Below are 16,483 nucleotides of genomic sequence, written 5' to 3' on the forward strand. Positions count from 1 at the left end.
AATGTCAATTCTCGTATATCATTGGTAAAAAACTAAATAAGGAAACACCACATTCCAATGTCTATTTCTTCTTTGAGTACTGTCATTGTAGTCTCCACGATTTAGGTATGCTAAGATGAGTTTCCTTGTTACAGTTGTGTATTAATGGAAAACGGGTATAACTCAAAGTGTATTAATGGAAAATGTGTATAACTCAAAATATAAACAATATAAATTAAAGATCTAAATTAATCTAAAATGAAGTTCATAAATAAAAATAGTAAACCATCAAATTAATCTTTATCTTTGTTGAACACTCACAAATAATTCTTAGAGATCGGGACATTTCACTGAAATTTCTTACTCCATTAAATTGTCAATTTTGTCCCTATATTTAACCACTTACTATCAGTTAACTCTTTATATTTTAACAATTTATTATCAATTTAGTCCTTAAGTTTATCCACTTACTACTAAATTAGTCACTAGTATGTTCTTTGAAGGACTAATATAGTCCTTAAGTTTATTCACTTACTACTAAATTAGTCACTAGTATGTTCTTTGAAGGACTAATATGAACAAAATTTGACAAAATTAAAGATCTTTTGAAATATTCATAAATACATGTATTGCATCGCGGGCATAATAAGGAGAAAGAGATTAGTAAAAGTAATAGCTTGCATAGCAAGTAACTAAGATAGTTAGTTATGATTTGAAGTTACTAAGAATCAATAAGAATTACACTTTTCCACAGGGATGGCAATCGGATCCAGGCCCAATGGACTCCCGCAAAAGTTACCCGCAATGGATAGGGTAAAACCCCGCTATCATGGGTATGGGATTGGGTCCAGGTAATTATCCCCAAATTTGAATGGGTATGTGCGCAGGTAAGGGCACTATACTACCCAGCCCCGCAGCCCGCATATATACTTATTTATATAATATAATAAATACTTTATTATTTTTGGTGTACCATTATTTAATTTATTTAGCTATTTAAGCCTAAAAACTAAACCTAAAATAATATAAAACTTTAGCGACAATTTATTATGACTTGCATCTTATTAATAACATGCAACTGCAATTTTTTAACGCATCACTGATGTAAGGTATATGTTTTTTCTTTCTAGGATATGGAGAACCTAGGCTCGGGAGCTACAAATTTATGATTTAAATCAATTTGATGTTTATTTTAGTATGCACTTTTTTATATGTATTTTGAATGTTTTTATTTTAATTTTCAAGGGTTATTTTGGAATTTTTTTATTTTGTTAAATACTACGATTCGTACTATTTTATTATTTGATTTGAAATTTTTTGGATCATAGTTTTATTTCAATTGTGATGTTTTTTGATTGTCTTTTCATAGTTAAAATGCTGGTAATAAGTGCGAGTATGGACACCTAGATACCCATAAGGTATGGGAAAGGGCACTAAAGTTGTTGCCCACGAGGGTACGAGTTTGGGTACTAGTATTTTTTACAAACGCGGGTATATAATACCCTACCCATTAGGTACCCATTGTCATCCCTACTTTTCCATTCTATTTTTCTTCTCTCATAATAACATGGACCTATTTGAGAGTGCCCTACAAAGATTTAGAGTAATTTTGTGGATTACTAAAAAAACATGTAGAAGATAAATGAAATAAATAAAGAAATACTGTAGAACATAAATTAAATAAAGTAAGTGAATAAAAAAGACCGTTAAAATTTAAACACGACACACACACACACTATAAAAGAACAACACACAACACTAGGGCACAACAAACACAACACTAGGGCACAACAAACAAAGGAGTAACACACACACTAGCAAACTTCAGCATCCAACTGAAAATTTGAATTTGATCATGGTGAAGAGGGAAAGAGAAGGAGAAGAAGACAACAAGGGAGAGAGAAGGAAACTTAAGCATGAAGCCAACGGTGCATTTTTGCATTTTTCTCATTTTTTTCTTCTTTTCTTGCTTTCTTTCTTGGTGTTAGTTCATAAAAACTTGTTCTTGATGTTATATCTTTTTGTTTTGTTTTTGTGACACTTTCTTTTTCTGTTTGTAGAAGAGAAAGATGTTTCACCACCATTGGTAAAAGGCCCAAAGTTCTGGAAGGTCCAATGTATTGTAAGTTGAATTATCGTTCATATATTTCCATGGATAAATGTCTAGAATTCTAAATTTTCACCATCGGTTGTTCTTTATAGCTTTGCTTGACACTGTAATACAAATGATCGTTCATATTTATCCATGGATAAATATCAGTATTTCTAAATTTTCACCATGTTCTTTATAGCTTTGCTTGACACAGTAATACAAACTTAGGTTGAATTGCAATAAATTGAACATACTGAAATTTTGCATTTTTATGCCTACACTTTTTGTTTCGCGTTCCTTCGACTCTCCATTCCGGTTGGAAGAAGAACTACCCTTCATTGGATCAAAATAATCCTTTTTCTCAAAGGTTATTAAACTAGAACTATCTGCATGTTCTGATACATCATTGCAAACAAAAGGACTATTTTCAATGTTTATCTCCTCATTATTCCTCTCACAAATTCCATCCTTTTTATCTTCTAAACATGCGAATTTCTAACAACTATTCCTCTAATAATTCAAAATGTCTGTAATGAAGATGTTTACCTGATCAGAGGAATAATGAAAATAATGGAATTTCTGAGAGGTGTTATTTACAGCACTTTTTTTCAATGAGGAGGAATAACAAAATAGTGAAATTCCACTTTTGTTATCTTCTAATTAAACATCAGCTTCTAAACTGAAGATCCATATGAAAATAGTGGAATTTCTGAGATTGAAAATAGTCCTTCTGTTTACCTCCTCATTGAAAATAGTCCTTTTGGAAAACATTGAAAATGTTCCCGATTCTGTTTTCCTCCTCGTTATTCCTCATTCTTCGGATGTTTAAAAGGTAAAAAATTGGAATTTTTAAGAGGAATAATAAGGAGGTAAACATTGAATATAGTCCTTCTGTTTGCAATGATGAATCGGGAACATGCAGATCATTCTAGTTTAATAACCTTTGAAATGGTGAAGAGCACCCTGTTTGTTTGACTTGAATAATAAGGTTTGAAATGGTTACCTTTTATTAGGCTGGTCGTGAAAAGGAGGCTGTCGTTAGACTCATGCGAAAGTGCACAATCTTTTCAGCATTTGTCGTTGAATCTCTTCCGAAATGTGTATATGTGGAAGCTCATAAAGAATCTGATGTCAGAGAGGTATGTCCAAGTGAAACATCTATATTTTCACAACCAATTTAATGTTACATCTTTGATTTTCTTATTATTTTTTTTTTTACTGTTTTAGGCTTGCAAAGGAGTTGAAACTTTAAATTGCAAGAAAATAATTGCTGTTCCAATGAATGAGATGATTGATCTAATGACACTAGCAAGCAAATCTAACAAGGAGGTTCAAAACTTGAGTCAATCGGGTGAGAGTGGAAAGAAACAGCAATTTAGGAAAGGTGACATTGTTATGGAAACAGATGGAGAAACAAAGCGTCAAGTTAAAGTGGTGGATAAAGTGGAGGAAGACCATGTTCTTATAAGAACAATGGATCATCTTTCTGTAAGTATTCAGTCTAAAGTCAGTCAGTCGGTTTCAGAACAAATGATTTTCATAACATGTTTTTTTCTTTATTTTTTTAGGAACCTTATGAGGTGAAAACATCGCAAATTCGTAAACATTTTAAGGAGGGAAACCGAGTTAAAGTTGTTTCTGGTACTCAAGAAGGTGAAACTGGCTTTGTTGTGAAGGTGGATCAGCATGACCACCTGGTCTTATTTACCGATAAAGGGAAGCAGGTGAGTTTTAATGATAGATTTTCTGAAATACTTTCGAATCTATGACTGAATAACAAAATAACCTCTCTTTAGATCTGTGTCCTTGCAGATGATGCTGCAGTAATGACTGAATGATTCTATGACAGAAAAGTGTTACAAGACAGATGGCAAAATTCATGAAGAGTTAGAAGATTGTTTTCACTCTAGTGATTGTGTTTCTATTCCTATCTTGTCTGTAACCATTTATACTTTGTAAAACTCTTATCTCTTGATACTAGGTAGCATATCTTGTCTGTAACAATGAATCATAAATTTGCTTATGCCCTCTCTCTTGAGTTCTCTTAATGATAAATTTGCTTATTCCCAATGATCATTCATCGTTTGGAAGTTGAAACTATGATCTGTTCTAGTTTTATGCTATTTTGATTTAGTGCATGTTATAAGAGATTATCCATGATGAATCTACTTGGAAGGAATATGTACAATCCTAGCTTACACTATCTCAATAGCGTTTCATCAAATGTTTGTAGATGTTCATAATTTGTGACAACCATGAACTTCTATTATGATGGTTTTTATATAAATGTTAATTTTTATATCATTTTGTAGGGTTAATGTTAACACGATTAGAAAAATATTCAAGATTATTATATCTGCATACTAAGTGCAGTATTATTATATCAAGGTTATATATAACCAGATTAAGATTTCTGACATGCTCTAGAAGTTATATATTCAAGGTTAATGTAGGGTTAATGTGAACAATATTCAAGGTTATATATTAAACAGTTTAATATCTCTGATATGCTCTAGAAGTAGCTGACATGTGAAGTATTATTATTGAGCGCTTCTTACAGTTTCTTTGCAACCTTTTGCTTGATAACAGTTTCTTTGAGTGCTTCTTAGTTTCTAATCTCCTCAACAAAGTCAAAATCCTCACATACATTTTCATCGTTGGTTTGGATGTCATTTGGTGTGGCTGTTCTCCAGCCGAGTACTCCAATTTCTACGAGTATAACTGCTTCTGTTCCATATGTGAGGTAGAATGGAAGTTCTCCTGTAGTCAAATGAGGAGTTTGTATGATATACCATGAGAACTGAATGGAGCTCTTCGACCCAGTTACCCTTTGCTTCGTCTAACCTTAGCTTAAGTTCTTGCAAGATCACTCAATTTGCTGATCCGGCTTACCCGTTTCTTTCGTTCGTTTAATGATCTGGCATAACCTTAATTCCATGTTTCTTTCGATTTCCTCTTTTCTCTTATTTGGTGTCATTTAATGATCGATGTATACACGTGAGACCTTTTTAAGTACTAAAAAACGAGTTTCTCCAATGTAGATGCTCTAAGTATTGTCACGTGTTTTATCTTGCACTATACATTTTGTTTTATTCCATTTGAGTATAATTTAGTAAAAGATCAATTGAGTTTTAAGCAACTGTTATTTATGGTATATTCTTTTCATGTTTTAAAATCAAAAGTAGGACCACTGCTTCCTCATCCGGTGTGGTAAACCGTCCTGCACCCTTACCTAGAAACCCGGACCGTACCATTTACACTTCCAACAAAACCTATGCCAGGTTTCTCGAGCTGAAAAAAGAGAAAACTTGGCATGACAAAATTTTTCGGATTAACCCTGAGGGTGAGTATGCTGACATTGTAGCCGTTTTCACTGAGAGAAAGTGGGAGAAACTCCTTAACCCATACCCCAAAATCAACCTGGATCTCTTGAGAGAGTTTTATGCCAATTCTTTACCAGATTGTGATGCTAAGGAAATGCATGCTGCGTTTTCTTACACCACCATGGTGAGAGGAAAAACCATCCGCTTCGATAGGGATGCGATTAATGAGTATCTAGGCAATCCTTACACCCTACCTGAGCCCGAGGACCCTGACACACCTGCCTTGTGTCCTTATGGGGAAAAAGAAGAGGCTGCTGATTGGAATCTTGGTAAGATTGAGAGAGAGATTTTGCTACCAGGAAGGACATACACCGAGTCCAAAGCGGGTAACCGCAATTTGGCTGCTTTCACTGATATGAGGCCAAAAGCTGGGATTATTTTTAAGTTCTTGGTTCATAATGTCTGGCCAAAGAGCCATGTCACCACAACTCCAAAGAAGGTGATGCCTCCTCTGATTTGGCATATCTGCAAAGGAAGGCCGGTGGATCTGGCTTCGATTATTTCAAGTGAGCTGAAGCATGTAGCTCTCGGTGGTGTAGCAGGCCCAGAGACCAGGCTTGCTTTTCCGGGCTTTATTATGGGATTACTTAGGCATCATGAGGTGCCAGTCACCGAGCCTTTTTCAGAAGAGCTGGTTTCTCCCATTGATGACAAGTACATTCGGGGTTACATTTCTAGAGCACTAACCAAAGGTGCCGCTTCTTCTTCTCAAGTACCCCCACCTGGGGATGTACCCCCACCTGAGGACTTTCCAGAGCATGATGATCCTCACCAGACTATGCCACCACCTCAGCAGCCCGGCACTTTTGATTTTTCTTCTTTGCAGGCTTGGATGACTCAGCATGAGCAGAATGCGCAGAATAGAGCTTTCAGGCAAGAGTTGAGAGATAATCACATAATTGATCAGCAGGCTGCTATCTTCCGCAGCAACCAGGGCATCTACTCGCATCTTTACGATGCTCACATGGATCCTCGGTGTTTTATGTTCACTCCTGCACAGTACTATGATTCTTGCATGTGGCCTGGGGACAGGCCAACCTACCCAGGAGGGGGCAGTGGTGCAGCATTTGGTGGAGCAGCTGATGACCTTACTAGGACAGCCAGTGTCCACATTGGTGGTGATGCGGTGAGGACTGCTAGTATGCATGGGACAGCTAGTGTGCATGGTGTCGATGATGATCCAGAGAGGACAGCCAGTGTCCATTTATCTCAGGATGATATGGATGATGATGCGGCACACTGACCTCATTTTTTGATGTTTTTAGTGATGCTTAGTTTACTTTGACTTCTGCTTTGACTTTTTAGTTTATGTTTTTATTTTTATGCTGGAACAATTTATCGCTTTTGAACTTATACTTTTTGAGCACGGTTTTGGGTGTTCAATATTTTGGTTTAATTTTAATTTCGTTTTGGGTTAAATAGCTTAGCTTGTTGTTTGGTTTTTAACTTATTGCTTTGGATGAAATTTTTGATTAATCTTGCTTGTGTTTCGTCAAAAGAAAAATTGCTCATGAACATCAAAGTTTAAAGTGCTTTATGGAGCAAATTATTGAGCAAAAGCAGGTGAGTGATAATGATATGAATTGTGAGAAAGCGCAATGCCAAGGTATTGGTTTCCTGTTGTTCTAGGTGTTACTATGAATGTGAAATTTGTACTTTGCACAAAATATATATCATTTAATTTTTTTCTCATAAACATAAATATTTTTGAACCACTTAGTACTTAACATAAATGTGAGGTAGCTTCAATCTGTTGTATATATGCTGGAGACCGATAATCACCGTCTAACTTGTTTTAGTTATGTTAAATCTGATAATTATTTTGAACTGTTTGAAAGCATGGAAAGGATCAAGACACTTTTTGAATTGAGAGTAACCTACTTGACCACTTAAAGCCTACCTGTGAGAAGAGCGAGTATCTGATACCCCAACCTGAGCCAAATGAATCAAGTCCTCAAGCATGAACTGTCAATATTCATAAGCACAATGCTTGTTGAATTTGCCTGAAAATTTTCAAAAATCCAGTTCATGGTTGAATCTTATAGGACTTTGATAATTTTACTTTGTTGAACCCTTAACCTTTTTGTACTTTGTCCCTTGCCTTAGGATAGGGGAACATTCAATTAGAGTTTTGTTGTATTCAAGTTGGGGAGAAAAAGGAGGCATTATATGTTAAGTTCTGGTGAAGTTGCAAAATAACCTGACAACATTGAATCAAAGAAAAAGTTGTACATTTGAAAAAGAAAAGAAAAAGAAGAAAAAGAAAGAAAAAAATCAAAAATAGAATAAGTTGTCAAGGTTATTGGTTTGATTGTTAATCATCAAAGGTTGTAATTATTGGTAGGGAAGATATTGAATTTCAAGTTGTATTACAAAGAATGTTCCTCTTTGATAGGCTTTCTGATCAATTGCCCCACATATGACATTTCTTCTGTAGCCCGGCCAAGTTATAACCCTTGCAAGACCTTTTGATCCATGCTTTTATGCTTTTTGAGACGATATTTGGATGAACACCTAACTTAAATAGGATGTTAGCATGATTGTTGGATGTGTGTTCATTACCTTACTCATTGTTATCTTGGTGTTCCATTTACTTTTAAAGAAGTGTGTTAGGAGTGGTTCATAGATAGTTATGTTTATGTTTTGAAGTTTATGATGTGTATTTTGTGCTTAGGACTTGTTTCACATTTATAGCTGTGCTAGGAATAATGGAGAACTTCATGCTTGCCGGTGCTTTCACATTTGAATCACCACTTGAAATTTTTTATTTGATTTGAATTGTTTGGTACTGTGCTAGAAAGCTTGTCCAAAGCGTTGTGAGTTTCCTTTTGATTCTTTTGTTTGAGGACAAACAAAAAGCTAAGTTGGGGAGAGTTTGATAAGTGCTCAAAAGTAATATATTTCATGTGTTAAAAGAGGCATTTTTAGTGACTTGTTATGCAAGTTATCTACGGAAAAGCAATCAATTGTTGTAATTATACCATTTATGCTTTATATGCCTAATTCTACCCAATTTATGCAGGAAATGACAAGCAAGGACCAAAACTCAAGTGTGTGAACCAAGCAAATCTCGCTTACGCGAGGTCATCTCGCTTAAGCGAGATTCCTCCAGGGAGAAGCTCAACCTTCGCTTGCATCTCGCTTCCAGGGTCGCTTGTGGATTTTAGAATCTCGCTTACGCGAGATCATCTCGCTTACGCGAGATTTCTCCGGGGAACAATTGTAAATTTCGCTCCCATCTCGCTTCCAAGTCGCTCAAGCAGGATTCAAAGGCGGTTTAAGTTTGAAGCAACCTCGCTTACGCGAGTTCTAACTCGCTTACGCGAGATGCAACTTCATCAAGGATCAGGGCTACGTGGCAAGACTTCATTGGCCATGGCTAGATATTTAGGCTTCTCGCTTAAGCGAGATGTATCTCGCTTAAGCGAGATTACACGTTTTCAGCCCATTTAAATACAAGTTTTCCCTCTCTCTAGACTATTCACTATTCCATTGAAACATTTTATACATTTTTAGAGAGAGGTTAGAGCTATTTCAAAGAGAGAAACACAAAGCAAGTGATTAAGGAGTAGATTCAACCCTAGATTCATTGAGACATCAAGGATCTTGGCATGGAATCTTCATCTTTCCTTCATTCCTTGCATTAGTTTACATGTCTATGTGTAACTATCACCTTCTTTGTAGTATTGAGGTAACAATCAAGCTATTATGTAATCTTTTGATCTTTTAATATATAAGGTTCTAGCTTAATGATTCAATATTGTTGTTATTCTTGCTTATAATGCTTTCAAAGACATTCAAGATGATTTGGACACGAACTCTTGAATCTAGAACTAGAATAACAATCTATCTTATGTTATATCACTCTTGACAAGTTTGTAAACCTTTGATAATTACTTTTAATCAAGATTTTAATGCTTTCGGATACTTAATCAGGCTGGACACGGTCGATTAAGTTATCCGATCGACTTTGTTATCGTTTAAGGGATTTGGACACAAATGTTTAAACGCTAACTTAGAAATAACGATGTCGCTTTGGACACGAAGGATGTTGTAGAAATGATTGTAATAATATTGGTTATAAAGCTAGAGTCTGTTAATCGATCGAGAGATTGCTGCTGTTATGCTTGCTCGTTATCTTATACCGCAAGCGAAATAGTTCGATCTCTTCTCATTTTTACTTTTGTCATCTATGGATATAGTGTTACAAACAAACATTTTATAAATGATACCTTAATGTGAAAGATTGTGAACACGCTTATGATATACTGCAACTCCCTGTGGAAAACGATCCTATATATACTCACGTGTACATAGTTATATGACATGTAGAAAACATACATCAACAGTCTATGCCAAGGCTCTATGACACAACACACATAAATGTATGATAAATATACATAGTCAGCTTCATTGATTAGGTTAACGTATAACAAACAATCAATCATCTTGGTTCATTTTATGGATTAGTCCTGAGTGGAGTAACCCCGAAAGATAATCCTTTACTACCGGTGAAATGCTTAGCAAGAGCACACCGGACTCCCTTAGTGAACGTGCGGGTCCCTTACGGCTTACCCCGTTCCCCTTGGAGAACCTTTTGTACCCAACCTTGGATGGAATACAAAAGACACGTCACCTTAACTTAGTGAAATGCGGCTCCCTTGCGGCTTAACCATTCCCTTAGGGAACCCCTTGAATCCAATTTGGATAACAAGAGACATGACACTCTTTCTTACTTTCTTGTAAGCCTTAGTCTTATGCATGAGAAATAAACTTAAACATACTATCTCTTTTACCTCGGACCCTTAAACGATCCCACTAGAGGTAAGCTTAATACTTGCTTAACTTACTTTGTGAACAGATATAAATCGATTCACATCTTACCATACTCGTATGGCACTTAACTTCTATGCGAAGAGATTACACTTCGCGTCTTAATATTCTAGAGATTGATACTTAACTTACTAGTTCTCAACAACTATGTCGAGGCTTTAGATTTCCCTTTCTTAATGGTTAACTTGCTACCCGTTTCTTGACATAATTTCTCTCATATGCCATGCCTTACTAACATGCTTAATACTTGCTCATTTATCATAAGAAATCTTGCTTACAATGATCATTATTTAGGACCTTGGTTTGAGGGGTTTACTTCTATAATAAGACGGCACAAAGGATCCGGAACGAAAAACACCGAATCTGCCAGAACGAGCAAGCAGTACCAGAAGGCACCACTTACTCGCCACTGCGAGTTGGTTGTGAGCAAACCTCCAGAACTGCCATTTTGCTCGCCATGGCGAGTAATAGCTTGCTGTGGCGAGTTATGACAGTCCAGAACTTTTGAAAATGGTATTTTAAGCCCAAAAACCTCAAACCAAGTGTCTCTAAGCATATTGGTACATATTTGATCATAGAATACATGTAAAACATTTATATGGCAAGTATTAACACATTTAGTAAGCATGACAAGGAAATGGGCAACTAAACTAATACATAAGCCGTAGCATTTTCATAACTTTCATAATAATCTATCATGGCATAAACATGAATCCCAAGGGTGGGAAAACTATCTAAGGAACTCACCTAAAAGATTACACTTGATTCCCACAAGTTTCCAAGCATCAACTTCACTTCATGCCTCAAAACCCTAGCTTTGGTCCTTATTGCTTTCTTGTTCAAACCAACCCACTCTTGTTGTTCTCTTGCAATCAATTTCATCTTTATCCTTCCTAGTTCATCTCAAATCCATCCCAAAGCTTTATTCAACAAATCCTAGTTCTTGATTGACCAACATCCAAGGCCTTAGCTCACCAATCAATCTTCAAATCATCTTTCTCTTTGTTTCTTAACCATGAAGAACCCATAACTTGCACAAGATCATGCTTCAATCCCAACTTGACCAAAACCCTAACCTTAATCTCTTCTTAGGTGAGGAAATAGAGAACCCAAACAAGACCAAGCTTCCATAAACTTAAGAGACCAAGAGAAGCAAGAATCTAGAAGTTACCATGGAAGGAAAAAGTTTGGAAAGGATTGGTGTTGAGAGGGAAGAGATCGATGGAGAGGAGGGAGGAGAAGAGAGAGCAAAAACTCTTTCTCTAACTTAGAAAGAGAAAGAGATAAGAAGAATAAGATATTTTGGCCAAACACCAAATAAATATCCTTCCTCCTGTGAAATTACCAAATTGCCCTTGCCTTAAACGTGTTATATCCATCTCTGATACTTACTCCGTAATAAGCTGACACTACGTAATAATATTCTCCATTAACCTTTCTTTCAAAATAAGTTCTCTGGGACGATCGACTGATATAGTTCTGATACTGACAGGCGGGATGTTACATTCTACCCCCCTTAAAGAAATTTCGTCCTCGAAATTTAGAGATCACCTACTAATCCTCATATCAAATTCTGTCCAAGCCCACTCGAAAGATCTCGTAGCATACTTTCTTCATTAAAACACGTACTTAACTTCTTTCTTTATCCGCATTAAAACGAATAAACTCTCTCAAACTTAACATCTTTCTCAAATCACTGAGCTATCTCAGAAAATCGTGTTCGAAATACATCTTATCATGTACACATCTTACTATGCATACATACCCTTTCTCACTGTACCTCGAGTCTCAAGCCTCTTACTTACGTTACTTATCTGAATGATGCTACAAATCTCTCGTCTTTTCTCAGAGTCTTAAAGAGAACTTACAATCTCATTGCACCCGAACTCATGGGTAACTCAAAAACACTCAATAACTTGCCAAGTCCATTGCACAGGTACTTGAATACTCTTGGCAAAAATTTACGTGCATCCCGAATACTAATGGCATAACACGAACGTTGCCGCCTCTTCAGGAAATCTCATCTCTATAGCATCTGCATGCCTTCTAATACCACTCCTTGTTAAGTAATAACGATACTTGTTCAAGTATTTCTAAACTTTGGTACATAGGTCCTTGGAACTAACAATTACTTGATTGAAAGAAAATCTCATTTTGAAACCAAGTTTGTAATGGTACCTCAGAACCACAGGACGAGTCTCTAAATTTTTATTAAAAAGGTTTTACAACTCGCCCCCAAACTTGTCTGTAGCAAGTCGGTCCTGAAGTCTGTACGTCTTAGGTGAGCTTGTTCACTTAAAACGTATCTCATCGGTCTCAACAATGAGAAATATTTTAATTTCTGGAATAAACATCGTTCCAAGTTCCTTAATACCCCTTTCAGCTTTTAAAGTTATAAAATCATGTCTTAAAATTTTTCTAGCAAGCATCGTTATCTTTCAACAAGTATGGTACAAGAGGATATATACTTCCTCATGCTTAACTCATGAACCGTATCCTTACGGAATAAAACTCTTGAGCTTCAGAAGCAAATGCTTCCCCAATCCTTTCTTTTCTCACCTGAATATCTCAGATACACTTCTCTAAATACATAAATCACATAAGATCCTTGACCATGACTCATTTCTTTTCTCCGAGTACACGGAACCTGATTCCTTAGTGAGACATATTTCTCTTAACATAGTACATACTTTTCCTGAACACATTCAACCTTACCAAGTGGACAGACCGATTACTTCACTAGTGATATCTCTACTCTTCCTTATCATATTGAAAACTCCTTGCTCATTTCTAGATACTTCTCACTAAATTTGCATTACTATCTCAAACATTCTTCACAAAGATTCTTATTAATAAATCCACATTCCATGACTACCAATTGATTTTTGTTGCGCTACTCTGATTTCCACCGGTTAGCTTAAACCAATACTCTATTTTGCTGTGACGAGTGAAGCACCACAATCCTGTTTACCTCATGATTTCTATCTTCTTGAACTATTTCAAAATCTCCCATGATGTAACCTTTTTCTAATCTTTACCACTGGTTTTGGTAAGACCAACTCACGATAAACTTATCGTATACTCTTATACTTTTCTTAGAAATAGACCTTATGTTCTTACTGGTTGGTTTTACCTTCCAATATAATCGTCATTCTGAAACTTGTTTCCGAGCGATCTTAACTTAGAGAGCATATCTTGATTCTTGGTGTACCTCCTTGCTACTACATACTTGCTATCCTCCTGAGTCGTCCTCTCTATTTCCCATAGTAGACTCCTTTTGCTCTTGGGCATATCCTCCTCGAACATTTAACCTTGTATCTTCATATTCTACATTTTGTTTAATCATTCTCATGCTTGCTCGTTAGTCCTTCTTTTAAAGAAAACTTTATAAACTAGCACATGGGTCATTGACGTTGACAATTCTTTACTATTAAAACATATACTAAACCTAGGCCCCAATTGTTACTCTAAAATCACAGAACAAGTTGATAACACTCATGTGTCATCAAATCTTGGTTCTAGTGAGTTTAGCCCACTCTACGCGAGTCGTAACAAGTCGGTACCTACAAAATTTTAATTTTAAATTTCGAAAACGTCAACTTCTATCACCCATATGCATACATCATTTCTAAAATCACATAAACTTTACGCTTTAACCTCGTATCGAGCCTTAGCAAATCAGTTAAACAAAACATAGATTCAGGGGATACTCTTAGTTCCACAGAAACCGAGAACCTTGTGATTTCATGTAACTCTTCGTCACTTAACTTCTTACTTCGTGTCTTCACATCCGTGACGTCCCATCCAAATACTGGAACTTCTAAATTCTTGGTCTAAGCTCATACTTAACTCCTGATACATTATCTTCCAAGGTTACCTCAAGCCGAATCAATTTCGTTAATGGTTGCCCATGCCTTTCTTCTTGAAAACCTTAGGGTGTGATATGCATTTATTACTTGACGTCATAAAAGATTTTCGTGTTACAAAAGGATTATGAAAACAACCCTCCAATAGTCAACGAAACCCTGGAGATGAATTAACGGTTTTCGGGAAATAGGAAATCTCATTCCAGGTTTGCTATTGGCGAGTTTCTTCAGTTCAATTCTCTGAAAAAAAATACTTTACATACAATTATCATTTCTCAAGTAATCCAATGCACATCAGTCACTCCTACCTTCATAAAACTCTTTATCATCTATGCATGGCAAGCATCTTCCTAATTTGATATAATTTTCGGTACGTTGGAAATTAATGCATTAGTCCTGATGACATAAAATTCCCGCTTAAATTATTAGCTTCTTCCGCTACAAGTAGCTTTCCTCTCTGCATGTTGCTTTAAAACAATCTTCCGAACGCTAGAACCTTGTCCACTCTGAGCACACAAGCTCTTAATTCCATCACATAACTACTTCTTGGGAGCTCACTAACTCCGTCAACATACGTCGACTTCTCCTTATCTTAAAGCCTTGCGCTTACGTCTCAGGATCAATTCCTTTCTACCTACGACTTTTGCCGAAGCTTCAGGTCATGCTTAGTCATATACAACTTCTTCACTTATGGGTATACGAATTATCCTTAACATCTTCAGAACGTTCCTTCTCTTCCCTATCTTACATTCCCGGTGGATTCATACTTCTACTTACTTAATTCGCCGGCCACCTTCTGGCACAATCTACCTCTTACTAGTACTCATTCCGAGCTCTTACTTCTGATCTTACACCTTCTAGTGCATCTCCATCTTATGCTTCGTTCCTCCTTGGTCCCATTCAGCTCTCAGGCATCCGTCCTAATCGTCGAATGCTAAATTGAGTTGATCAGGCTCAACTAACATCAACAACTAGAACATTTACCCGGAACCTAATGGTCCCACTACCTCTGTTGTAACTTAATGACCCAAGGCACGATCTGAATCGACCTGCTCTGATACCAAATGTAACACCCATACTAGACGTATCTAGAAAGTCTAGCACGTGCGTTATCTTTAGTACTGGATACATTAAAATTTACAACAATAAGACTTCAAATGAATGTTTATACAACAACATGCGTTCGCACAAGAGATTACACCTTAAACTTTCCTAATACATAATGTATACATCCTTGAAGATCCACAACATCCGGCATCGGGTACGAACCAACACTTGTCGCAGCATCCATTCGGCTACTAACTTGCAAACCATCCTGATATCTGAAACAAATAAGGATTGGGATGAGACATAATGTCTCAGTGAGTTCCACCTAACCCTAGGCTATAGGCAACCTTAGGGGAAAACCTATCGTCGCCACGTGTCTACAATACAACCTGATGGTTGATTATACGTGTGTGGAGTCTTGCTTCCCTAGACGGTAGTGCATGCTAGACCCGTCATAGGCTTATCTTACTTGTTATAGGCTTCTCATCTTACACGTGTCATGGCGGTTAAGGGGAAACTAAAACCGCAATGCCAAGATACGATTTACGCATCAATGCCTTCACTTGCTAAGTCATGACACAACTCTAAACCGGACGATTAGGGGAAACCTATGATCGTCGTCGGTATAACTTTCTGAACTTGCTTATTTGCTTACTTGAATATGTTGCATCTAACAACACATCATCTCTTGCCACAAAAGTGACTCTTTCTAGCTTGCTAGCTCTTGACTTTCTACTTACTTATTCTTTCTAGTTCTTGACAGTCTATGCCAAGGCTCTATGACACAACACACATAAATGTATGATAAATATACATAGTCAGCTTCATTGATTAGGTTAGCGTATAACAAACAATCAATCATCTTGGTTCATTTTATGGATTAGTCCCGAGTGGAGTAACCCCAGAAGATAATCCTTTACTACCGGTGAAATGCTTAGCAAGAGCGCACCGGACTCCCTTAGTGAACGTGCGGGTCCCTCACGGCTTACCCCGTTCCCCTTGGAGAACCTTTTGTACCCAACCTTGGATGGAATACAAAAGACACATCACCTTAACTTAGTGAAATGCGGCTCCCTTGCGGCTTAACCATTCCCTTAGGGAACCCCTTGAATCCAATTTGGATAACAAGATACATGACACTCTTTCTTACTTTCCTGTAAGCCTTAGTCTTATGCATGAGAAATAAACTTAAACACACTATCTCTTTTACCTTGGACCCTTAAACGATCCCACTAGAGGTAAGCTTAATACTTGCTTAACTTACTTTGTGAACAGATATAAAT

General features: G+C 36.7%; 1 protein-coding gene across 1 annotated transcript; it reads left to right on the forward strand.

Annotated features, from left to right (window-relative positions):
* Positions 1 to 1,834: 1,834 nt before the first annotated feature.
* LOC146906647 (putative transcription elongation factor SPT5 homolog 2) lies at positions 1,835 to 3,909 on the forward strand. Its single transcript, XM_085728906.1, has 6 exons — positions 1,835 to 1,907; positions 2,040 to 2,101; positions 3,085 to 3,210; positions 3,299 to 3,559; positions 3,640 to 3,795; positions 3,868 to 3,909. Exons 1-6 carry the CDS (start codon positions 1,835 to 1,837, stop codon positions 3,907 to 3,909), a joined length of 720 nt encoding a protein of 239 aa, XP_085585032.1.
* The last annotated feature ends 12,574 nt before the right edge of the window (positions 3,910 to 16,483 follow it).

The sequence above is a fragment of the Medicago sativa genome, chromosome 7 (assembly GCF_051527215.1).
Source record: "Medicago sativa cultivar Bolivia chromosome 7, Bolivia_mono, whole genome shotgun sequence".
Classification (NCBI taxonomy): domain Eukaryota; kingdom Viridiplantae; phylum Streptophyta; class Magnoliopsida; order Fabales; family Fabaceae; genus Medicago; species Medicago sativa.